The sequence below is a fragment of the Scaptodrosophila lebanonensis genome, unplaced genomic scaffold (genome assembly GCF_003285725.1).
Source record: "Scaptodrosophila lebanonensis strain 11010-0011.00,11010-0021.00 unplaced genomic scaffold, SlebRS2 tig00000043-arrow-pilon, whole genome shotgun sequence".
In the NCBI taxonomy this organism is placed as follows: domain Eukaryota; kingdom Metazoa; phylum Arthropoda; class Insecta; order Diptera; family Drosophilidae; genus Scaptodrosophila; species Scaptodrosophila lebanonensis.
In genome coordinates this window covers 9,882,623-9,908,379 of record NW_022060545.1, presented here as the reverse complement: position 1 = coordinate 9,908,379, position 25,757 = coordinate 9,882,623, and the positions used below count along the sequence as shown (strand labels likewise).

General features: G+C 35.5%; 1 protein-coding gene across 6 annotated transcripts; it reads left to right on the top strand.

The window, feature by feature from the left end:
- Positions 1–1,901: 1,901 nt before the first annotated feature.
- LOC115622713 (proton-coupled amino acid transporter-like protein CG1139) lies at positions 1,902–25,507 on the top strand. Of its 6 annotated transcripts, XM_030516746.1 has the most exons (7): positions 8,799–8,872; positions 8,979–9,153; positions 19,909–19,985; positions 20,275–20,424; positions 23,448–24,260; positions 24,331–24,490; positions 24,555–25,507. In XM_030516746.1, the coding sequence occupies exons 2-7, from the start codon at positions 9,100–9,102 to the stop codon at positions 24,828–24,830; spliced, it is 1,530 nt and encodes a 509-aa protein (XP_030372606.1). In that variant the 5' UTR covers positions 8,799–8,872; positions 8,979–9,099; the 3' UTR covers positions 24,831–25,507. The 6 variants fall into 6 exon arrangements, with proteins under 6 accessions (XP_030372604.1, XP_030372605.1, XP_030372606.1 ...); XM_030516744.1 differs by lacking the exons at positions 8,799–8,872; positions 8,979–9,153 and adding an exon at positions 1,902–1,977; XM_030516745.1 differs by having other exon boundaries at positions 8,781–9,153.
- The last annotated feature ends 250 nt before the right edge of the window (positions 25,508–25,757 follow it).

Sequence of the window (25,757 nt, the reverse complement as noted above, 5' to 3'; positions counted from 1 at the left end):
TTAGGTGCAGCAAAAAGAAAGTTGAGCACAAAAAAAATCGCGCATAATGTGCATATGCATGTGTGTACTCCACAAACATAGAAAACATATATACATAATACATACATGCATGAAGACATGGGAATTGGGTTGAATTATTTGCTAACCAGAGTGCGGGAAATGAACATTGAGTGTGGCATTATTTTATGCCTGCATTAGGTATATAGAAATGTACATATGTGTAAACTCATTGTTATTGAAAAATCAAATAAAATATATTTTTAAAATGATAGAAATAGAAAATGAAATACATTTTGTTGGCACAATTGAAAGACGTTAACGACATTATCTCATCCGCATCGAAGCGAGCAATATTGTAAAAAAGTTGCAGTCGATTTATGGGCAGCCCGCCCGTCTGTATTTTGACAATGAAAATGCATCGTAGTAATTTATTTGCTGAGGTAAATGGATGGGCTTCCCAATTGTCAAGTGTTTCGAAAATCGTAATACATTTTACATTAAAAAAAAACAAGAAAACAAAACATTAGGACCATTTAAGAGATCATTTAATTGAGCAAGGTGATCAAATAATTAGGTGAAACATTAATTTAATAATTTCACACTAAAATCTAATTAACTTAATTAACTATGGAATCGTTGAGTTGAATGTAATATTTTGGCATCAAAAAAAGGAATTTTAATTGAAAGTATATATTGAGTATCTAGCCTAGATCGTTATCAAATAAGGGAGGAAGGAAAACAAAAAGAATATTGAAATCAATATAATTTCACAATTTCTTGTGCTTTATGCTTTTTTTCAGAATCAGCGCATTTTATTATATAGCTGGCATAGGAACGAACGGAAACTAATTAATTAAATTAAAAGGTTTTAGAAAGAAGAAGGCTGGCATGACTTCAATTTTCTACTTGAATCAAATAATTATACCTGCTGCTATTTTTATTTGACATAATTAAACAAAATATAGTTGAAGATTGAAATTATTGGAAATCAAATATTGTTATTGTTCGATTTTAAGTATAATGTGGCTCGAGAGTTGAAACCAGACGTTGAACATTCGAAACGTAATTAATGATTGCCGATGGTGCTCAAGTTTGAGGTTACAGTTGAAACAAAACAAATTAAAGGTTGGCAAGAAATGCATATTACTTATATACATATGTACGAGTATTTAAATATCAGAGCCAATGTCAAATATGAATATGTACAAAAAATGTATGCTAAATTATCGAAGCAAAAGCTCAAATGGATAGGCACTTATCCAATGAAACTTTTTAGATATACTATATATTGCGATCTCTCCGAATAAGCTGATGCTGGGCATGTTTTGGCTTACAACTGATACTGATAAGGCAATAAAGCCATTATCGCCAACTACTCGCACTTGCTACCCACAATGTCTGCAGTTAATCTGTAAAATATTCGTAATGCCAACGCTTTGCGACTCATTTCGCACGTTTCGCTGTCTGCGGCTTCAATTTGCGTAAAAATATTGCAAGCAGAGAGCATAGAAAGACATATATAGTATGCATGTACAAATTGTACAGTCATATTCAATGCTAATGCTAAGCTATGGCCAATGTCAAGCTCTAAAGGCAAATCAGCAATTGCGTGAGTTAAGTGAGTGACTAACTGACTGAGTGGAGTGACAGACTGAGTAGCTGAGTGAGTGAGTAACGGAATGAGTGATAGCGGATATGGAATTTACTCGACTCGACACAGGTGAGCAGCGAAATCAGTGTGCGAGTGAACTTTTTATGGTTTTAAGTGGAGTGCTTATTCTTTATAATTGTTGTATGAGCAGCGTTGTTAACTTTGGTTTTTGAAATTAAATGTTTTTGAACGAATTGCGCTTCTCATTCTGTGCGCGTTAAAGCACAAATCGAGACGTGTTTTTAGCCGCAATGTCGCAAACGGGCCGAAAAAATATGACAGTATCTGTGATTAGCGGTACGGGAGCTGCGACTGAGAATGGTGCTGTAAGTTATCGGCCGGCAGTGAAAGTGTTATTTAATTATTTCTGAATTTAAAATCTGCCACTTGAACATTATCAGCATTGAAGTGGCTTTTGATTGCAGTGTGTGTGTGCCATAAATATGACAAATAAAATGAATTATGTGGCAATATAGTCTGGCGTTTGTAAGTCGTGTGCCACATTTCCAAGGCTGATCGAAAACAAGTTACTTTGATTGGCAATGCCAATGATAACATTCCATATATTATCCAATCTTAGCTCGATCGCAATGTGTCAGAGTTCACACGAGTATCGTATAGATAGATTTTGAAATTACCGTTAGATTGTATCGGGGGCTGTCAATATGCCCTCGCACGCCCATTCATCGCCATGCAACGATATACATAGTGTACAGTACAAATGGCAATTTGTGTAGTAGTCTGACAATATATAGTATGGCGTTTAATCTAACGGTTGGTTAGTGTTTAGAGCACGCACTTACTTATATACATGAATGACTGACAGAGATTGTTGTGCGACTATTATGAATTACGAGCCATAATTAAATTATATTTAACAACACAGACAACATTTAGGCCTTATCAGGCATTTAGTGCTAAGTCTGTTGCAAAAATAAGTAGTAGTTACTACTAGCGTTCACCGGTTGGTGGCAATTGTCAAAGAAACATAACGATTTAAACGACCCGAGCGTGTTAAGAATGTTGATCCTGATTGGGATTTGAATGAAACGTTAATTGATACTAGAAATGTACAAAACATGAAAAACAATAATAGTTATAAATAATAATAATAAATAAATAATAAATTTGTTGATTCCATGTACGTTTCTTTCACGTACTTAGGTACGCGTCGAACATTTAAAATTTCAACCACATCTGACGAGATTTTTATTTTATTTTATAAAATATTTATATTTTTATATATTCCAGACTACACAAAATATAGTGTCAACAGCAGCAAAGTGTAACAATATTTATGAAATTACCTTTGTTTTACAATATATTTTTAAAATATTTTCCAGCATGCTATGTTTCGGTATTTGTTTTTGTTTTTTTTTTATTTCTCAGACAATAGCAAACAAAAGATTAAAGATTAATTCAATCGGAAGTACGGGTGGCTGAACACGAAAGTTGAAAAGAGTTAGCAGTTTGATTTGTTCGTGAAATTTTATTTGCTTGGCCTGCCAATAAACTAAAAACAACTTAAATGAATCACATTATTTTGTCCTTAGAACCAAGCTGTCTTACTTTAGAGCTTTAGAGTGAGAATGTGTTAGGCAGGACTGGAATCGTATATCCAAAGGTTACTGTAAAACAATAAATATATAATTTTATTCAAATATTCTGCAGGGATTAGGCTGCAACAACAGTTGTCTGTGGTTTTTGTGTAGACAGTCATGTAAGACCACAGCTTTGTATTTAGGCATTTTATTGTTTTATAATAATTATCATAATTATAATTATCATAAGTCGCATATCGTGTAATTGGTAAGAAATTTTTGAAAGCTCATAATTCTTGATATCAAAAATTATCTAATTCTCCAGAAAAGTGAAGAAAGTAGCCGGCAACCAAATCCACTCAATATTTTGTAATCAACGATCTGGGTTGATAGAGTACAAGTATGTTGAAATTTGTAGAAAATCTCCTAGCCTGTGAACTCTGCAAACACTGGTACTGAAAAATATACTTTTAAATTTATATTCTGCTGCTAAATATTGTCAAATTCATGAAGAATTTTGTACACATTTGTTCACAATATTTACTGTAGTGCGCGCTCTATTTTATTGCATAAATGAAATGCGTCTGTCTTTAAAGTGTCTACCGGATTCTTTACAGCTTAAGAGGTAAACTGTTTTATCTCGAAATCTGGCAATTCAGTTCGTAGCAACAATTAATGACTGTTTTCCAGTACTTCATGTACTTCTAATGTTGTGCCATGTCTCCTTGAAAAGCTGATGATAAATGAGCATACACATGCCATTTAAATGGCTTATGAATCATGGCTAAAATAGCCCATTGACTCCAGTATTGATATTTATAGACGTATTAAAAATAATTAGAAGATAGGGCTACTAACTACTGGTTTATATATCTATGTATAAGCTAATAAATTCCCAGCTAGTCAGCCAGATAGTAATACATAAATTTTTAATTAAATAAACAAGTGATATTTTCTTTTGTCTGAGGCCAAGAAAGCCGACAGCGTGTGCGGGCTCGGTGTCTCTGATGTGCATAGCAAGAGTTTAGATGCTTGCTATATGCTTTCCATATAGATAGATTAATTAATCGTAGCAGCTGGCAGGGCAAGCGAACGAGTCATTCCATGCACTTTGTACCCTAAGCACTGCAAAGCGGATATCCATACTTATCAAAAGGTAATGCCATTGCCAATGAAGAATTTTGCGAAGTTTCTTGGCGAGCGAAAACTGATGTGGAAATTTAGTTTTGGTTGTCAAATTAAACGCGTTGGTTGTGCTCCTTAATTGTGGGATATATCCTTGCGAAAGCGTTTAGAGGTGAGTGAGGAAGTGAACACATAATGGGATACTCTATTGAACTACTAATGAAGTGATATTGAAATCAAGTGATGTGTGATTTTGTGCTTAATGAGCGCCTTAATGGCTTTCCTGCTGTGCATTCGAAAGCTTCTCGCAAAACTGTAAACAAAGTCATTAGGCGCTGGGATATAGCTCCCATTGAAATGAAATAATTCTATGTTTGGGTTTTTCGCGCATGACTTTTTTTAAAGTCATGTTTATTTGTCATCGGCAGTCAAGGATGTGCGAAGCAAATGATGAGATTTTGCGCTTGCGCTCGCACGCGTGCTTTGCATACGAAACGGAGGCTTAGGTAACACCTTGCGTATACTCGTTTTCTTCATTTTGAATAATGCGGTATTTAAGCGCCTGTTTTTTTTATTGTTGCGGGAGATCTGTTCAATTATTCATTTATTTACTGCCTGACAAATTTTGCGGTTCTTTGTGTGTGCCTTGCCTTTTCATTAAATAATTATGCATGTTTGGGAATTTGATTTTGCACTAAAAAACCGGTTGTCGGTTCGAATTTAAAATGCATTTATCCAGTTGTCTGTTTTAAATATGCTAATTTGTACAAATATAACTGGCATTTTGAGGACTGCAATGCAATGCAATGCAACAGAGCTCAACTAATTTGCGTTTGGCCTGTAATGTGAAGCGTAAAGTGCAGTAAATTAGCTTTCAAGTACAACTTGATTTTGATTTCATGTGCCCATTTCTTAGTGTGTGTGTGTGTGTGTATGCTACGATTTCTATTATACTTGTAGGCTCAATAGCTGAAAATTGCTTAAAACGTTGCAAAAATATATATATATTTAGAGAAAGGTCAGACGAATTAAGGCGACTTACTTGTGTCACAGCTAAATCCTCAGACAGTCCGGCGTTGAATTTGCATAGTGGCGTGGGATAATTGAAACAAGATAGCAAGCTATGTATCTAAGACGATTTCATATCTGTGTAGCCCTGCTTCATATTATTTTAGTTGACCCAATTGTTATTTATTTCTTACATGTGACTAACCCTTTGTAAGAACACGCGATGAGTTTGGAAACGTTGAGACAATTGTTTCCATTGTTTATATTAATATTGCTGTTCTCTTGTGATACAAGTCGATTAGATGTAAATCTAAATTGATGATTTCCTAATGTTCGTTAAAACCAGATAGTCAGCACGTGAAAAAACATATTGTGCTTGTATTGCGATAAAAGATTGCAGAATCACTCCCTAATCCGGAAAAACTGGTAAAGGTTTATCTTACCAACTATTTAGAAAATTTGATAAAGAGATAACAGAAACTACATTTGAATTATCTCTTGCTGCTCATCAGGTATGATTAGAAAAATAATCTAGAGCTTACAATGTAACCACAAATAAAGAGTTTGTTCCTTACTGCATGAATACATTCAAAAGCCGCTTTGTGCAACAAGTTTGAATGAATACTGTTTACTTTGCGTCCCAAATCATTCAATTCCCTTGCACCTATTTAGAGTCTTCTCTAACCTGGGGAGGGATCAAAAACTAAAGCAAAGCACATATACTTGTATGTGCCTGACTTGGTCCACATCAGGACAGCATGGAGTAAGAAGCAGTTTTGTTAGGTGATTGAAGCAACATATTTATGGATTTATGTATGATATATTTTTATAAGCTTAAATCACAATAAATATAGGTATGTATTTAAGTACGAATACATACACAACTGCAAATATGTTCGATTTGTGTTGGTACCTCTTATTTGTTTCCCCAAATTGCTTTTGGTTTGCTTAAAAAAGGTCTTCATTCATTTTTAATAGAATAACCTTCAGTCTTTTATTATTTAATGACAGTGTGTTCAACGCTCGCTTATTAAAAAACTGAATAATCACCATTCTGTGGCTGACTTTCAGAAAAAGTTAATAAATAGAATGATAATCGATCGCTCTTCCATCGCAGACCATCGAATCTTAATGCCCATGCGCGTATGCAATAGTTTTTGTTCCCCAGCTGACAGGCATTGCTTACTTTTAGGAATGAGCTTGTGCTGTTATTTGCCCGTTTACCAGCACAGCCAATAGGTGGCGCAGACAACTATAACAATTGCTTTTGATTGGCCGCGCACATAAATCAATGCCTCATCAATTTAATCCGCTCGCATATAAATTATTAAGTTTCAGGTCAAGTTTGAGCAATTTCGCCATTTTCAATTGATTTAAATGCGTTAAGGGGAATCATAAAATTTTCCATGAGCACTGCGAACAGCTTTTATCTGGTTTGCTGTTGGTTGCAAATTGCAGTGCGCAGTTGGCGTTTGGTTCAAATTTCACGCATATGTGTATATACATATGTATATATCTGGTCATAACTTTAAATGGGCCGCAATGTATGTACAATAAATTGATTTAAATTTGCCCATCATTCAGCAGACGCGCTATTTTTGCGCATGTCAGCGAGATGTGTATATTTATACATTTTCGGCAATCAATTGCTGGCAATTTTGCGATGACGTCGTCGGCAGCTCAACCAAAACCGTCACTCGCGCTCCACACACGCACACACGTTTCAATTGGCTTATAATTGAGCTAGAGTCGCACGAGACTGGCACAGCCCGCAGCAGCCGCAGCAGCAGCTCGTGACGTTGAAAATGCACTGAGAGAAAATTCTACTATTGTAATCGTAAAACTATTCTCTTCTCTAAATTAGACAAATTTGCTTACAATTAACAAATTTTACAGCACCGTCAGCGCAACGCTATAACAAATACATAGTGTTGGTAGCAGAAAATATCGCTAACCCACAATAATGGATGTACAACAGAACACTGAAACATCAAATAATTTGGAAAGTGAAAATGTTCTAATGAAGATAATAAATTATATTCCAGATACTGCAATTGTTACCAATATTAAGTATTATGTTTCTATAGCAGTATTTTTCCAAGGAAATAATAGAAATCTGATGTTTAATATACAATTTTATTGACGCAGCTATTTCTGATTTGATCATGTACTGAGGATATACGAATAGTCTGGAATGTCTCATTTGTGCACGTACTACTGTTCTATTGAAGTGTTCTTGAATGTGTTTTTTATAAATGCAAAGATCTGCAATTTATATAAATACATATACTGAGTAACTACTTCCATGATTTTCTTACGTGCTTGCAGTTATTCTCATTTGATATTGAACTAAAAATATAACTATTGCGATTGAACAATTTTTAAGAAGTATTTAAATGATGATTTATATCTCAATAAAAAATAAAAATACAGTCGAGTTGAGAACCTCTTATTTTTAAAGTCGTGTATAAACAAGTGCATTGGTTGTATAATTTGGGAAATTAGTTCAAAATACTTGAAGATTCGAAGATCGAGAAAAATGTTTTGAAAATATTGGTAAATTTATAGAAAATATATATTTACGTTGTTTTAAAAATTCTCATGTTATTTCAACAATTTTTAATGTTTTTATTTGATTGCTCTATATATATGTTTATAATTTTTAAAGTAAGTGCTTTTTTGAGGAAATAGTTGGAAATACTTTAACAACCTAATGATGAATTTGCAAAAGTTATGCAATTGATAACTATAACAAAGCACCGTTACTATTTGATTGAAATTATCAGAGTAATCTGAAATTCAATTAATCAATTAAACCGTACACGTTTTCCGCAGTGTCTTTTTGCGCAGTTGTGTAAAAATGATGTGATTCGAGCAATTTTCAGCTTTTCGTTATCTAATGATATCGCCAATTAATTAGCGTATTATTTGGCTGTGCGTATGGGAAAATTTAGTCAGTTATCGCCATTGCTTTATCTATTTACTCGTATATTATTGAACACATTAATTGTATAACTGATTCATGGGGCAATTGTTATCTATATGAATGATGAATCGTGATGCTCGTGTGAGTTGGCCGGAAATGTCTGATGCATTTATGTCCAAAATGGGCATTATTTCTAGGCCGAACAAGTTTCCTTTTGGCCGCAAACGATTCGCTATGGCTGCCCACTATCAAAAGCGGAACTAAGCGGGTCTAACGGCCTCTCAATTGAAAATCAAACTAACGGAAAACACAAACACACACACAAACACATGCACAAATGCACTGCAGCGCACAAATACATATGAAAACTCTCTCTCGGATACGTGTGTGTGTTTGATAGTCGCTGCTTTTCCGCTGCTTGCCTCAAATCGGGGGTTTCACTCGCTCGTTTTAGTGCAAAGGTTGGCATTCTTGTTCTGTTTGTCAAACCGTGCGGTCGTTTGTCAGCAAGAAGTCTTGGATATTTAGCGATACATACACATACATACTATATATGCATATATTTAAATCTGAATCTCGAAAAGTTTGCCGTGCCGCAAGTTCTCAATAATAATTGCATTAGTAATATTGCATTGTATTATCTATCTGAAAAAATAAAACACGTGTCTCAGCATTTAAAAAAGTAATAAAATTTGATTTCAAAAATTTTATATATTTCTGTAACAAGTGTTTGGAAGTTTCTGGAAAACGTTACGCGTTCAGGCGCTCACGTTACATTACACAAGGTTGCGATTGTGGCAGAGTTGCTTTAAGGATATACTAGCGCCAGGATTTAACGCTGCCTCATTATGAGCTTTCACAAGAGCGACTCACGCACGCCCTTGGCGCCGCCTGAGTACACTGTAAGTACACAACCACTTCATTCTAATGCAATAATGCAATAATGCAATAATGCTATATGCTAATGGTTCATCTACTATATATGCTAAATTATTGCGGGGTTCATTGTGCTCTTCAGTTATAATTTAGTCAGCAGACTGTTACTCATAGATAGCAGCCGGTTGTTATGCAAACTCTTTAAGGTGTTAGACTGCTTGATCGATCATCGGACATTAACTGTCATTAGTTTGTTTGCATTTTGTTTGTAATTGTGATTCTTGGTTTGTGACAAATTAAGTCCAAAACTAAAGCCTATTTTCGGGGATGTTTTTGTTGTTGCTATTGTTGCAAGGCGTTATGAGTAACGCGTGCAAGGTTTCCACCCTCAAAAAAAAAAAAAAAAAGAAACACTCACCATTTGAACGCCTAGACACGTTTGTGTTGTTGCCTTTCTCTTTTTGTTGTTGTTGTTTTTTTTTTTTTTTGGTGGCAACGGAAAATTCCACTCGCCGCTTCCTTATGCACTTGTGGGTCTGCTTTGCCTTTTCTTATATACAAGTATATGTATGTATGTGTATGCATACATATATAATTTTAAGGGCATAGAAGTGATCGCCTATGGCCAGACCAGGTCTTTTATCTTACCTACTGTGTCAGCGACTCTCAGGGTTTTAGTTGAAGAATTTCTTATAAGCATGTATTCACATTTTGGCGCTTTTGTGCTCTTTGGCATAAAATTCTTTTGTCTTCTGTCCGCTCTTCTTGTCTCTTCCACTGTTCGTCGGCTTTTCGGCTCGTCGGTTCGGTACCCCTGCAAGAAGAATTAAATGCTGTGTCCAGCGTCTGGACTACTTGGCTACTGCTTCAGAGCCTTAGAAGCGCCGTATAGCGTTCAGATCGCGGCTCTTTTTTATACCCTATACCCGAAGGGTATCTTAGGTTTGGGAAAAGTAGGTTAAAAACAAACAAAAACACTGACCAAACTTGGTATATAGAATCTTCTAGTCCCTAGACAACAGGAGTTCAATTTATTTATTTGATTTTCCGTCCTCCCCCGCTATAGAATTTCATCAATACTCTTCATATTTCGAAACATACATAAACCAAATCACTTGTAATTAATATGTGATTCTCTACTTTGGTTTAAAATTGCATTAAAATCAATTCTTATGAAAGTTATGAGCGAAACAATTTCATTCCATTTATGCAGGGTATTTCACTGTCGGGCTTGCTCGACTGTAGCATTCTCTCTTGTTATATTTTGCCACAATTTGCTGCGTTGCAGTTTGTGGCCACAATTTGAACGCTGCTTGGTAATTTTCCATTAACTGCACTACTTGTGTGTACTCGTATGTTTGTATGTACGATCCGCACTCCAGTCCAATGCGCTCGTATGTAGTATCTGGTATGTATGTATGTATGTGTACCTGGGAGTATTGAGTATTACAGCATGTCTAATTTTCTAAATTCGAGCGCCCATGACTTAATTACTTCACTTGCCAGAGAGTTGTAATGGAGAGAGGCAGAGAGATAATGATACTTGCTTTTCAGCACGTGATTTTCTGAAACGCTGCACAAATATCACGGTTTGGGTTACTTTGCACTAAGTTCCAAAGGCGTTTTTATTATTTTAGTAGTATTTTAGGACAGAACTCTGATAGAATGTATATTGATTTGAATATAAATACTCGTCGATCAAGATACTTGTATACTTGTGAAATTCGGCAAGATTGTCTGCAAAATATTTATTATTATTATTACAATGAGTGTAAATAGATTAACAAATATCAATAAAATAAAGTTCACATAACATAAGCAAAATTTAAATAGTAAAAAGATAATGAAGTATAAATATTTCAATAGATATAAATCATTCAATCACGCAGCGGTCAAACGCTTGTTATTATCAAATCACGTTTTTCAATTCGATTTGTCAAAGCACTTGAATTTTTTCTTGTGACAATATTTTCTGAAAAAAAACATTCATTATTCTAGCTTTCATGATAAATAGCATTTCCTCCAAAAACTGAATGATGAAATATACCCACACTTTTGTAAGTAGATAGATGGAAGGAAATTGCTTAATGTACAACTCTTTAATGCGGTTGCCTATAAATATATCTATTTTTTGTACATTAATTGCTCATTAAAAATCAAATTTCATAAAAATAGTTCACATTATTGAATCAATATGATACAAAAATTTGTACAATTTTACTTTTTTAATTTGACTAAAATTAGGCTTTTTAGCATTTCTATTTATCAGCTGAATCTTATCTTAAAGACTGCGTAATAATTATTTATTATATTATTATCATATTTATAAGAAGTCTTTTCAAAATATTACAAAAGCATGTTCAATTCAATGAATTTTCCCTATTCTTTACTAGCATTCTTATCTTTCTCTAAAATTTAAAGATAAATTTACAACACATATGAGAATTTTAAAGTAAAACTTAGCAATGTGGATATAGTTATATATAGTATAAGAAAACTTATTATATAGAGCGGCAAATTTAATAGAGCTTGTTTCCGTTTTCAATATTGATATTAATTGCAAATTTATCGAATTGAATTCCATGTTCTTCGTGCTATATTTCTGAAACTAATTCATACATTTCGACAAAATTGATTGAAAATGAGAACAGATGTATCTGTAAGCCACTTTATTCGAAATGACATAAGAATTACATGTTAGGTAAGAGAATAATTTCACGTATATGTTAATTATAATACAATTGAAAAACTGCTCGGCAAAATGATGAATAATTGCAAACTAGAAACCGCAATCGCAGCTATTGCTCATTCGAAAGTCGAATTATGAGAAAATATAGCTGCAATTTCTATACCCTTCCCTATATGCTGGAGATGATATGATTTCAACATTTTAAACATTTTAGCCGGAACTCATAAACAGTTCTGTCCAATTCGGATTCCTTTTATATTACTTCTTTTTTTTGGGCTCAGTGCACTCGTGTCTGCTCTTGAACTCGCTCCCCTCCCCCCTGCACGAACTAATGAGTGGTGCATTGGTATTATGCCAACTTTGTCCGTCGTTCCCTACAGCTGTCAACAGGTAAGACAATATGCCTGCATTGTGCAGGGCTTGTATTGCACTCTACAATCAAAAGTGTTGTGCTGTCGCGGCCTGGGTGTCCATTACAATGGTCTCATTATTGCCAGACAAGCATTTGATGTTTTTACTGGCCAGTTCGGTGTAGAAAATTGGTTTCATTTTGCACACATAAATAAACATATTGGACTAGTTATTTATACACAAATTGGTTGCATGCGCCTCAATTTGTAGCGCACTCATGTAACACGCATGCTGCTCCAAATGGCTGGCTGACGCCAGAGTGTTTAGAGAATGGGCGCGTATATGGTTGCAAAGATAGCTTATCGGTCGAGATTGCGCCTAATGTAGTACTTCAAACAGTAAGGGGCGCTATGACGCCGCCACCTTCTATGAGTATGACGGGGTCGAACGAATTCCCGGCACTTTGTGACGAATCGCAAGCAGTCGTCAGACTCGTTGACCAAGATTTAATTGCAACTCAGACTATTTGCATATATCAGTTGACGGATTGCAGCCAATTTTCCGTCTAGTGAGTTAACTCTCGACCGCATGATGCTAAGTTTAGCCCACATTATGGCGATTTTAGCCCACAATACCCGTAACCGTATTTCTACTCACATGCATATGTCATTCCGTTTAGCCCGCATAAAAAAAAAACACAAAACTTTCCATTATAATGCGCAAAAAAAAATTGTTAGTTTTTTCGATTCCCAGTTGGCTTATGTAAGTTCCATGGCATGCACGTTTCGATTTTTTTTATTTGTGTATTGTTGTTATTGTTGCTGTTACTGTTACTGGTGTTTCAATATTTGAAGTGTGCGACTGTTTTGCCGTCGCCATCGACGTCGCAGCAATAGGAATGCACTTTGGCAGTTTTAATTAGAAAAACACATTCACACAGCCACATAAATATTTGTACCTGCTAAACGCTACATTTGTTTTTAACTTAGTCACTGCCTTAGAAAATTTCATCATTGTCACATGATCGTGATAATGATGGTGGAAAATTGACAATTCTACAATCTCTTCGACACAGCTCTTTAATCTCTCTTTTATTGTGGGAGCTTTTCGCCGATTACTATCAATTTACAGTACGCACTGCGAAAGGAATCCAATAAATAAAACAATTAAAAAGGAGCTCAAGGGACAAAAATAATAAATTTATCTTTGATTAATCGGTTGAAGTCCACTTAAAACACATTATTCTTACTATTTAAGTAAAGGATCAATCGAAACAAAACAGTGACAAAAGCCCTGAAAAATTATTTCATTTTTTCCTAATTTTTTATTTTACTTAATAATTTAAGAAATTGAGTGATTTCGTTACAGATTCCTATATAAGATGTAAATTACAATAAAGATATAGAATAATATTATGTTATAATTATGAACTTAAATAAAAAAGCCTCGCACTAAAAATAACTATACAATAATGTTGCTCCGATTTACAGCCATATGTGGTTAGAGACATTATGGACCTAAAAAAATTATATTATGTATTATATTTAAAAAAAAAGATTATACCTAAGAGCTTTTTAGATGAAGAAAGGAAAAACGAGACCAAAAATATTTTAATACATTTTTTTTTTCAAATATTGCAAAACGTTAGTTTCAGACTCGGCTTGACTGAACATTTCATTAATTTTAAGAAACCTATTTAAAAATCCGCTTCTGCGAAAAATTTACTTGGGAACTACAATCTTAAGTGTGGAAAAAACGCAAAGTCCAAGCCTTGTCGGATGTATTCACTTTGACTAATTTTGCTTAACAATTTTGTTTGGTAGACTTGGTTTTTCTCATAACCTAAACAATTAATTTTACAGTGTGGTTGCCAAAGTTGTTCAGTTATTTATAGCTATACTATATTACTGAGTTAACTTTAACTTTTAACTTTTATGAGTTCTATGTGTTACTTTATTGATCAGCATTCAGATCTGAGTTAATTTATCTCTGTGTCACTCATCTGGATGACTAATAGATGGGTGTTGAATATATTAACGAAATCGGTATGCAATATGGCTAGAACGTAAAATTCTTCGCAGACCGACTCTTGAATACCTTTTTCCTGCCACAGCTGTTCAACTTAAAGGAACATTTCTGTACCAATAATCGCTATGATAGAGCATCAATTGTGATAAAAATACATGTCATTGTGACGTATTATAAAATACTATCCCTATTGTACATATATAATTTGCCCAAGAAGTCTCAAGTGGCACTTATATTGCTTTTTAGGCCAATAGTGAATGCCAAGTTCGCGTAAAATGTCTGCTATGGCAGCTATATAAAAAAATTAGCCTATATCTGGCTCGTAGCTGCTATGGATAAGACAAGTCAACGTACCAAGATTGGTTTCTCCAGCTGCTACGGCTGAAAAGTTATCGGCGTTCATAAGGACAGATATGCCCGTATTCTTCATGTCTTTGGTTAGATGGGTCTAGGGTGTAAATGTGTAAGACAAGTTCCTAAAACTCAACCATAATACTCGACCCTCTTTTAGAGAATGCTCTTTATCAGTTAAGAATCCGTTATCGCAGTATTCCCTTCCGTCATTTCCACGATAATTGAACTCAAAGTTGCAGTGGCAGCTGCCTACAATTTGTTTATTGCACGGCGCACAATGTCGGGCGACACGTGTGGTTCAGTGGCTCGAAATTTGTCAACGTTTAGTTGCAAATTTTGCATTTTACTCACATTTTATTGACATAATTTCAGACACACGTGTCAGCTATTTTTGCGGCACTTTTTTCTGTATTTTAAAATTAGTTGTTTTGTTCGTGTCGCTTGCTGTGCCATTCGTAGAGTGCGAGTACAAATTCCAGACTAAAACAGAATACATTGACGTAGAATCTGAATTCTTGTTTCCGAAACAACGAAATGCAACTGGTTACATGTCGCTAGTTCAAACGAATGGATGAAGCTAATTACAGTATTAGGCGGCAGTTTGAACTTGAAAGGCAACGAGCACGCGACAAGGCGGCTAAATGAATGACTGAATGACTAACTGGCTGACTGACTGAATATCTGAATGGTTGACTGAACGTCTGTTCATCTGTCTGACCGACTAAAAGTTGTTCTACTCTCCGTGTTCGCCTGCTTATTTATTGGCGCCACATTTACACCAAATAGCATGGCCAGCTGTTTATATAGTAAGCTATTTATAGTTGGAGCGCTGCAATTTTAATTTGCTATTCCGTTTTATCAAGCAAAAAACTAATTTATGGGCTCTCGCGTTTACAAATACGAGTACTCGTACAATCCCGTATTTTGCTCGCCAGCTCACTTTTTATACCCTGTACCCAAAGGGTGAAAGGGTATACTAGTTTTGTGCGAATGTATGTAACAAGGAGAAGGAGGATAGGAAGAATTTACATATATACTTGGGCGGTCTGACAAACTATATATATTCTTGATCTGGATGACAAGACGACTCTATATAGCCATGTCTGTCTGTTTGACTGTATGAACGCAAGGATTTCAGAAAGTATAAGAGCTACAATAACCAAACTTGGCATCCAGATTCTCCTAAGTCCGAGGAAGTACGAGTTTGAGTTTTTTTCGATGCGCCCCCCACTCCCCTGCAATTCGTGCTTTTTCCATAACTCCCGTAATTTTGGGAATTTTGAACTGAAATTTGGTATTACACGATTCTGATGTAAATTTATTCTATTGAAATTGTACATAAACAGTTATGTATGTATGCATTTGTTGAATATTTTATATTTATATAATTTTAATTAATTGATTAAATTATTTAAATTTTTTAAATAATTTTTTTTTTTTAATTTTCCCCTATTGGTGTAGAGTACAGGGTATTTTACTGTCGGGCTTGCTCGACTGTAGCGTTCTAGCTTGTTTTTACTATCGCAACGTTTTTACCCTTCTACGAACCAAATTATTGCTCAGTGGGGAATATTTGAACACTAAATACTTAAGCATATAATAGAATTCAAGTATATACACACTGGTACATACGTATTCAAAGTGCATGAAAGCTAAGCGTCAATGAACCATGAAGCATTTTTTGAAATGCAAATTACTGGCGATTACTTTTTATATTCAATCGAAAACGGACATTATTATCTAAAATTTCGTTTTCTTAATCATCTTGAGCTCACGTGGAAGCTGTAATCTTGATTGGAAGTGGAGCATTATAAGCTCAGCAGTATTACAAATATTATGATATATTATTTATACTATTTATGATATTAATGATAAATAGTAATTTATAAAAGCAATAAGAAATTTTGTGTCGCATCGACAGCAGAACACTGCAGTGACAGTTATTCTTAAAAGCGACATAGAAGCTGCTACATTGGATTCAGGAATATATTATTGTCACCGCTAGAAGAGTACAGATATATAAGTAATGCTCATCTATAGTCTGGGAGGGTGTTACAACTCAACTGGAAAAGTTTGGATAGCTGGTATAGAAGGAAAAAAATTCTAAATAAAATAAAAAATGGTCGGAACTGCTTGAATTTCGCTTAGATGGAATATTCGCTACTTAATAAATAACATGCTAATACAATGTACTTCAAAAATTGATATAGTTAGGCCTAAATAAGTATATAGTATATATATTACTCATCTTAGCCATGCTGATCATATCTCCGCCAATACATTTAAACGACCTTCACAGAATGTGATTCTGACTGAACGACGACCTCGATTCAATACAACAAAGCAGCGAAACAGCTTCTCCTCATGTGGAATTGATTAAAAATATTAAAAAAATCGCAAATTTTATTATTTTTAATCAAATAAATGATCAACTTTTGTATCACAAAATCAAATCAAAGGCAATTTTGCTCGCGTCTCTGTTAAATTTCAGACACTGTTAGTTAACATCAGCACTTCAGCTTTCGCTCGCATGCGCAAAGATGGCGCCACCATCACAAAACACGTATACGCACTGTTGTGCAGGCAGTTGCGCAGAAGGGAAACAAATGGCAGAGCTTGTTATTTTAATTTGCATAGAATTCAACTTTTTGCTCAATTTAACAAAACACTTAACTCATTTACACAAATCAATTTGAATGCCAATTACCGAATTTAAACAATTTATGGCTCTCAAATTGATAATAAAATCAAAAATTGCCGCAAAAAAGGACAAAAGCACTTGTTTATAGTACAGAATAGTACACAATATACTATACTACCAAATATTTATACCTTGCGGTTTGTAAACACATGTATATGTTTTTATTTGCACATTGTTTTTGATTTTCACAAATTTACAGCTTCCTCATTAAATTCAATTTCACGTATCGTCGCCATGCGCTGTGACACTGATTTTTAGCAATTTATATGCTGCACTTTGTTGTTATTGCTTTGCTTATAGTAACTGCTAATGCTAGTTTTGTTGTCGTTGTTGTTGTTGTTGTGGCAGCGCACGTGTGAGTATAGTGCTCAGATCAGATCAGATAGTGGGATATATAGGAAACAATAACGTGCAACAAATTCTCGCCCAACAATTAACGTGAGCTTGCGGGGGTTGAGTGAGCACTGAGCTCAACAAACAATAATATAAACGCTTGCCATAAATGTAAAAGATTGACGTCCGTCCGTTCGTCCAAAATGGCGCCCGCGCCCAACTAATGCCGCAGCGGGCTGCTGGCTGCTGGCTGCTAGTTGCTTTGTTTTTGATTTTGCACAAAGTAGTAGTCATTACAATGCTGTTGTTGTTGTTGTTTTTTTTGTTTTCTTTTGCAAACTGTGCTTTATACTCTATGCATGTGAATAATTTACATATGCGGGCGGACGCTGATGCTCAGAATCTCAGTGGTTAGTTGTTAGTTGTTTCTGGCGTCTCTCAGCAAGTAGTTGCATTTTTGGTTGTCGATTTTCGTCTGTGTTTGTCGGCCGCGGCTGCTGTCACTTTTGCCCATTTGAGTGCGAGCGGGCAACGACATACTTGTACGTTGGCATTGGCTGACAGGTCGCGTACATTACCGGATCACAATATTACGGTACTCGGTTCGATTGGTTTAAACTTGCTCTTCTTTCTGTTGCTGCTGCTATTGTTGGTGTTGTGCTATAAATCTGGAGCTGCTGGTTAACTTAATTCTGACCAATTGGCATAACTGGTGTATGTGGCCAACGATTTTGTGTAATTTCCCCAGCACGACACCTAGACTTCAAGCTGACTACCCCAGCTGTTCCCACCGGAAAACCGCCTTTGCCGCCGCGCAAACGCATCGAACAGGATCCAGCACCCTTGCACGAACTGAGCAGCCTTAACTCCACGCATGTTTGGCGCCGAAACAGCAACACCAACAACAGTAGTACTAGATCGAGCACACGTGAAACGCGTCTATCGAGTGCGGCGCTCAGCCGTCATAAGTTCAAAATGTCGCTCAAGCGTGGCGGTCCGCCACCAGCACCTTCGACCGGTGCTGGCATAATGATGACAACATCGTTGTGCGCCATTAGTGTGGAACTGTCGCAGGTGGGCAGCTTCCGGGTGGCTAAATGGCGCCTAAATAAGTGAATACACTTACAGTAAACGCTAAGAAGTTGACCAAAGAGCTTATAATCTTTGAATGAAACAAAATGAGAGGGATAATACAAAAGGTTGGACAGTTTGAATAGAGTGCTTTCATAAAGCCTGCAAAGAAATATTCTGTTAAAAAATGTAAGAAATCTATAACTTTTATCTGCATTCGTAACTGTTTAGGGTTAGGAGAAAACATTTTGCAAATTTAAATACGCTTTTTTTAAATTTGCAAATTGTTTCGGTTCTTATCTGTAGTATTTTATACTGTTTTTATCAGGGATTTAAATATATATGTTAAAGCAGCGACACTTTACAACACTTTTTAGAAAACGAACAAACGATTGGTGTATTTCGAATGCGACGAAAAATATTCGGAGCCGAAATTCTAATAAAGACTTGATTCGGATTCAAAAGTTTTAGAAATAGCACCGTACTCTTCTTAAATCAATATTTCTTGGTATTCTAAAATAATTGAGGCTGGATATTTTATTAAATAATAATTATATATTATATTAAAATATTAAATTTGGCACCCAAAGATGATAAACCGCCTAACAGGAAATTGTTATCGACTCGGAAAGTGAACGTATCGAAATCGACTTCGAAAATGGAAAACGATTGGCATTTTATTCGGCAACGGTATTTGCGTATTTGAATTCACTTTACTGTTTGAATTTTTCGAAAATGGAGACAAGTTATGAGTCGCAAAAGATGATGGAGTTAACTGAAAATCTGTTGTTAGCTATAAGCAGGTTCAACTGTATGTACGTTCATACGATGCGTGTTGCCAAAAAGTTTCACGCTATTACGCATTTCTGTTTACCTAAACATTTCGCATACCTGCTGCAGCAAAAAACATTCGACTTTGTGAACACACGTTGTGAAGGTCAATAGTCGCCTCCATCATCAGTTGCATTTAGAGTCGAGTCCAGAAAAGTGCAGCCAAACACTTGAGAATTGGCATGAGGATGAGATGAGGAGATGATCTGCTGATTTACAGATCTGTGCCATAAACTGCATTTATCTTGTTTGTTTTTCGCTCTTATTTCTTTTTTCTTGGCAGCTGTTGGCAAAATTTGTACATTCTCCCCGTGCTCTGGCCCCATTTATCTTTATGTGTTTATATCTGACTATTGATTCGATTTTACATTTCTTACATTTTCTTTGCTCTCACGCTCTCCCTTCTCGTTCTCTATCTTGCAGAAAATACCCACTGTTGTGACGGGCTATGATAACGAGAAGCATAACGGCAGGAATAACGCGAACATAAGTCAACCAAAGTACGTCTATTTACCTTTCAGTGTTCTACTTATGCTAATGCTAACATTAGTCTAGCGCGGTCTATCGCCACTATCACAACTAATACGATTTCTTCTTTTCAACTATTCAACACTGCACAAAACATTTTCTAATTTTGCTCTTGAATAAATTAATAAAACGGTCGACCCCACATAATAATAATAATAATTATATTAAATACATAATTACAATTTGCTTACGAGCAATGTACAAAAATATCGACAATGAATCCTCAACCACAATGTTTGAAATGTATACTTCTTCGGATAGATTCATACGGTCGGACATGGCGGATGTACCGGTACAGCAGGCGGCAGGCTCCACACTGCCATTGGTGATAACGCGTAAAAAAGGCGGCGACGATTCGGAGGATGTGAATTATAATCCATTCGAGCACCGCAAGGTCGAGCATCCAACATCGTAAGTATTCAAAATCTAGTTGTGGGGTGGATAATTGAAAAATGCTAAAAGGGATTTGATGATTATTTCAGTAATCATAACTATAATTGTTCTTTCATATTGTTGTAAAAAGGATTAGAAATTGTAGGAAAAGAAAAAGGCTAAGAAATGTTTTACAATATCTGGGAAACATGGTTACAAATATATTATTGAAATAGATGAGAAAAGTAAATCAAACATGTTTTGAGTCGGCCTTAAATACAGGACTAATAAAAGAGAAAACTTTTTTAAAAAGCATATAGGGGCCAAAATAATTTTTCTTTGGCATTCATCAGCTGTTTATTTGTTAAGCCTTCAGAATTGAATATTTTAAGAAAGAAATAAGGATGATTGTCAGAATATTTTAAAAGATTTCTTTCAGCTGCCTTTTTGCTTACCCTTAGTATCATAGACTTAAAGCTCAAACTCAAATCAAGGTTGGTTTTTTTTTTCAAAATTTAATCGTGCTTATCTAAGCGAATTTTATATGTAAGGACCTGGTATTTTCCCCAATTCTTATATCTTTAAACTTAACTCATAGTCAAGTCAAATACAGAGATAGCTCGAAAAATGAAAGTAAGACTCAGGACTCTTACTCCTTCCGTAAGGAAGGAGAAATTGCATACCATTTAATGAAATTTTTGACTACACAAAATTTAAGTACATCCGATTATATAGGTGTTGGGACTCCCTCAACATCCATTTATATAAGCCGTTGTTATTTGTGCGAGAATATTCCCGATATATTTCGAATCATCAATGACTAATTAGTTGCTTGGCCCATGCCTACATCATTGAACTTTGGCTAATAGTCTTTGAATTGTACTTTGAAAATTGAACGAATTGAAAAACAACAACAACAACAACAAGAAGAAGTCCAATAGAAAATAAAACGGAAATGCAATTTTCATGAAATTCTTCTTCTATTGACATTGCCCTTGGACTTGGCGCAAATGCTTCCAAATTTAAAAATAAAACTAAAGATAAAGTAAATTTCGTAAATAAATGAAACAAAATCAAAGCGTAAAACGAGAAAACGCAACAAAACGACGAAAAACCAAAATGCTCGTACAGTGCGAGGAAAATGTCGTTGCACGATTCGTTGGCTGTGCAAAATGTGGAACGTTGTCTATTTTTGCAATAGATTGCGGTTGATGGGAGGCCGGGGTTATTGCGGGGGGTTAAGGCGATTCAACACTTTGTACGGGATGTAAATTAGCAGGCAAATAAAAAATATATATCTATATATTGGCAGCAATTGACGTTGATTTGATTAAAATGTATAGGAAACGGTCAATTAATTTAATTTTCACATGATCGTCATCGACTTTTCACATGCCTCCTCAAACAATTAAAGTACATTTCGTATTGTCGAGCACCTTGGCGCTGCTTTCTCGATTACAAAATTGAAATTTCAATGCACGGTTGGCGCCAAAAAAGAAATTATAAGAACTGTCCGAGCTTCTGCGTCAAATCAGGAAAAGTGCAGAGGCTGTCTGTTATTTTTTTGAAAATGATTTGATGCAGAATATTAATATATATATATATATATATATATTTCTTGGCAGTCGCAACTCATGGCATTATGTATGATATATGTATATTTTAATATATATTGCTGATTGCCAATAGATTGATGGATGGCGGGAGGGGGAAAGTGTGCTTAAGCTTATTAGGATATAGCACAATATAGAATAGGTAAAGGGTGAGAAAAGTAATTAGAAAGTGGATTAGGAATTTAAAGCGAAGTGAAAGCGAAACGATAATTTTTTAATAAGTAATCTGAAGTTCTTTCTTTGCTACAACAAAATGGATTCCTAACCTTAAAGCTTGCTTTTCTTGGGGTTCAAATTGTCAATTCATCATTCCAAAGGGGGATTTCATTATTAAAAAGGCATTCATCATTTGTTTCAATATTTTATACTATACTTAACTTCTTCAATATAATTCCTGGTATTATTGCTATTTAATTTCATTTCCAAGTATATACTAAGGTGTACCGAGCTGCACAAAAGGGGTTGAGCTCGGTAAGAACTGTATGCTAGTGCCCTTACTTTCTATCGACGTGGTTTGATTTTAATACTTATAATACATATAGCATATAATTACTCCGTAGATATATTTCTATGTATGTACCTATATCTTACTTTAGAACTAATAGGGAACTTTCATAATTATTTTATTTCTAATGAATGCATTATTTATGCTATAAGAGCTACTTATAACCAAATTTATTACCCGAAATTTTGAAAGCTTTTAAGAAAATGGCATTTTGCCATTTTTTCCTTAAATTCGTTATTCTATTTAGATGAAACGAATGCATTATTTTAAATAAATAAATAATTTATTTATGCTATAAGAGGCACTAATTAAGAATTTACGGGCCAACATTTTTAAAGATTTTAGAAAAGTTCCTTTTTGTCAGTATTTTGTTTCAAATCGATTTTCTATTTAGGTCTTTGTGTTAGTTTTTTATACAAACATGAAGCCTTCGAGAATATAGAGTTTCCGGTACTCCCAGCACTATTTTAATAACTATTTATAAATTAGAAATTAGTATTAAAGAGGGATTGAAAAGCTGAATAAGCCTAGAAGCAGCCAAAATATTAAACCCATTAAATTTTTTATTTGTTTGTGGTTAAATCTGGGAATTTGTTCATGTTGAAGATTTTTGTACTTTAAATCGATTTTATTATCAATCAGCATGTTAGTAGAGAGCAAGAATATTTAGATTGTTGCTCAACTAATTATATTAATTAGATCAATTTCTTAGGATGCTTCTTACAACACATCAGTTACATATTAATTAATTATTATTGGCTTCAAAGTAGGATACCAAAGCTTATTTTTTTATTTTAAAAATGGCTTTATCCTGAAAACTTTTCAGAGAGTACTTTATACAAAATATTTGTTACCTCTGTCAAGGGTCTAATTAGTTCGCCTAGGTCTTTGAGAATTAAATAACAAAAAGGATTGCATACTTAGCCAATGATTTTTATTTTCAGTGACATGGAAACCCTTGTGCATTTGCTCAAAGGCTCCCTCGGCTCGGGCATTCTGGCCATGCCCATGGCCTTCATGAATGCCGGTCTTTGGTTCGGTTTGGTGGCCACCTTCGCGGTGGGCGCTCTCTGCACCTATTGTGTTCACATTTTGGTGAAATGTGCCCACATTTTGTGCCGGCGCCGCAAGATACCCATGATGGGGTTTGCCGATGTGGCTGAACAGGCCTTTCTCGACGGACCGCCCTCGCTGAATCGCTGGTCGCGCTTTATACGATTTATGGTGAACTCATTTCTGGTGATCGATCTGTTGGGCTGCTGCTGCATCTATTTGGTGTTTGTGGCGACGAATGTGAAGCAGGTTGTGGACTTTTATATGGAAAATGAGCTGAGTGTGCGGCTGTGGATTGTAATTGTGACGGGGCCATTGATATTCATGTGTTTGGTGCGGAACTTGAAATTCCTGACGCCCTTCTCCATGATCGCCAACATATTGATGTTCGTGGGCATTATCATAACTTTCATCTATATGTTTTCGGATCTGCCCGCACCTGCAGAACGTGATGGTGTTGTCAATGTGGTGCAATGGCCGCTCTTCTTCGGCACCGTCATATTCGCGCTGGAGGGCATTGGTGTAGTGATGTCGCTGGAGAACGACATGAAGAATCCCACACACTTCATTGGCTGCCCCTCGGTGCTGAATCTGGGCATGGGCGTGGTCATTGCGCTCTACACGCTGGTCGGTTTCTTTGGCTATCTAAAATATGGACCCGGCACTGAGGCCAGCATTACGTTGAATCTGCCGGTGGAGGAGAAGTGAGTGACTATATTGAGTGCTCTTTTTTTAAAAGAATTGATTGTAATGTTGATGTTTTCCATTCTACAGATTGGCACAGTCGGTTAAGCTAATGATTGCCATTGCCATATTCTTCACCTTTACGCTGCAATTCTATGTACCTGTGAGCATTCTCTGGAAGGGTATTGCGAACAAGATTGCGCCCGAGCGTCAGAATGCCAGCGAATATGGTCTGCGAGTGTTCCTGGTGGTAAGCGAAAAAGCGAAATTCTTCAGCAATATGATACCTAACATGAGTTTATTCCGTCTTACAGATAGTCTGCTGTAGCATTGCCGTAGCGCTGCCCAATCTGGGGCCGTTCATCTCGCTCATTGGCGCCGTCTGCCTCAGCACGCTGGGCATGATTGTGCCCGCAATCATTGAGTTGGCGGTGTATCATGAGGATCCCGGCTATGGGAGGTTCAACTGGCGACTGTGCAAGAACATCGGCCTCATACTGTTTGGTATTGTGGGCTTTGTGACGGGCACCTATATCAGTATACTCGAATTCCATGCCGAATTCACTGGCGGCCATGTGGGTGATCATTAAAGTCGAATGCCAGCCTCCGTGCAAATTGACAAATTACGCTAATTTAATTTAATAAAAACTAAAACAACTACTTTTAAAGAAACTCTTCTAAGCACAGGGATGTCTAAGTTAAGTTTTTAACTAATTTTAGGGCTAACCAAAGTTTTGTAAGATTTTTCTTTTTGTTTTTTTATGGTTTTTCGTTTAATCTTGCCACCCACCCCCCTCTCTCTCTATATATATTATGTATATTTCCGGAGTGGAGCGTTACCCGAAACAAAGAAACAAACACACACACAAACAAAGTATTTGTCTAACCATTAAAGATATTTAGAGAATTCTTGTAGACGTGATTTTGTAAACGTAGTGATTTTCTTCAAAACAAACGCATTTCTGTTCTGGCTCAATTGGCCAGCCCGAATGCAGGTCCTAGTTTTAGTAGTTGTAGTAAGGATATTTGCCACATATAACCCACCATGTAGGGGGGGTTCATTGCGACAAACGAGCACAAATTTTGCGCAAAATGTGCCACAAGCAATTGTTTTCATTTTTCTGTTTGAAACCATTTTAATCTGTCTAATTTTAATCAATTAATTATATATTACGTGCATGCATATTGTTTACAAAATACAAAGACCTCTTGCATCAGTGCAAATAAAAAATTCAGGAAAAAAAAAACAAAATAAAGAAATTATTTTCAAAATCATTTCGTTGTTTTTAATCTGCACTTCCAGTGGAAGATTATTAGTGCATTCGGTATTTGGTAAGAGAATGACAGAAATTTCACAATTTAATTTCAAAATATTATAGTTTAATTTTTCAGAAATTTAACAGTTTAATTCTCGATTTGCCAGCGCTTAGGTACTTGGTATGAGAATCGCAGAGGAGGGTTGATTTAATTTATCAGAAATTTCACAATTTAATCTCAAAATAGCACAATTAAATTTT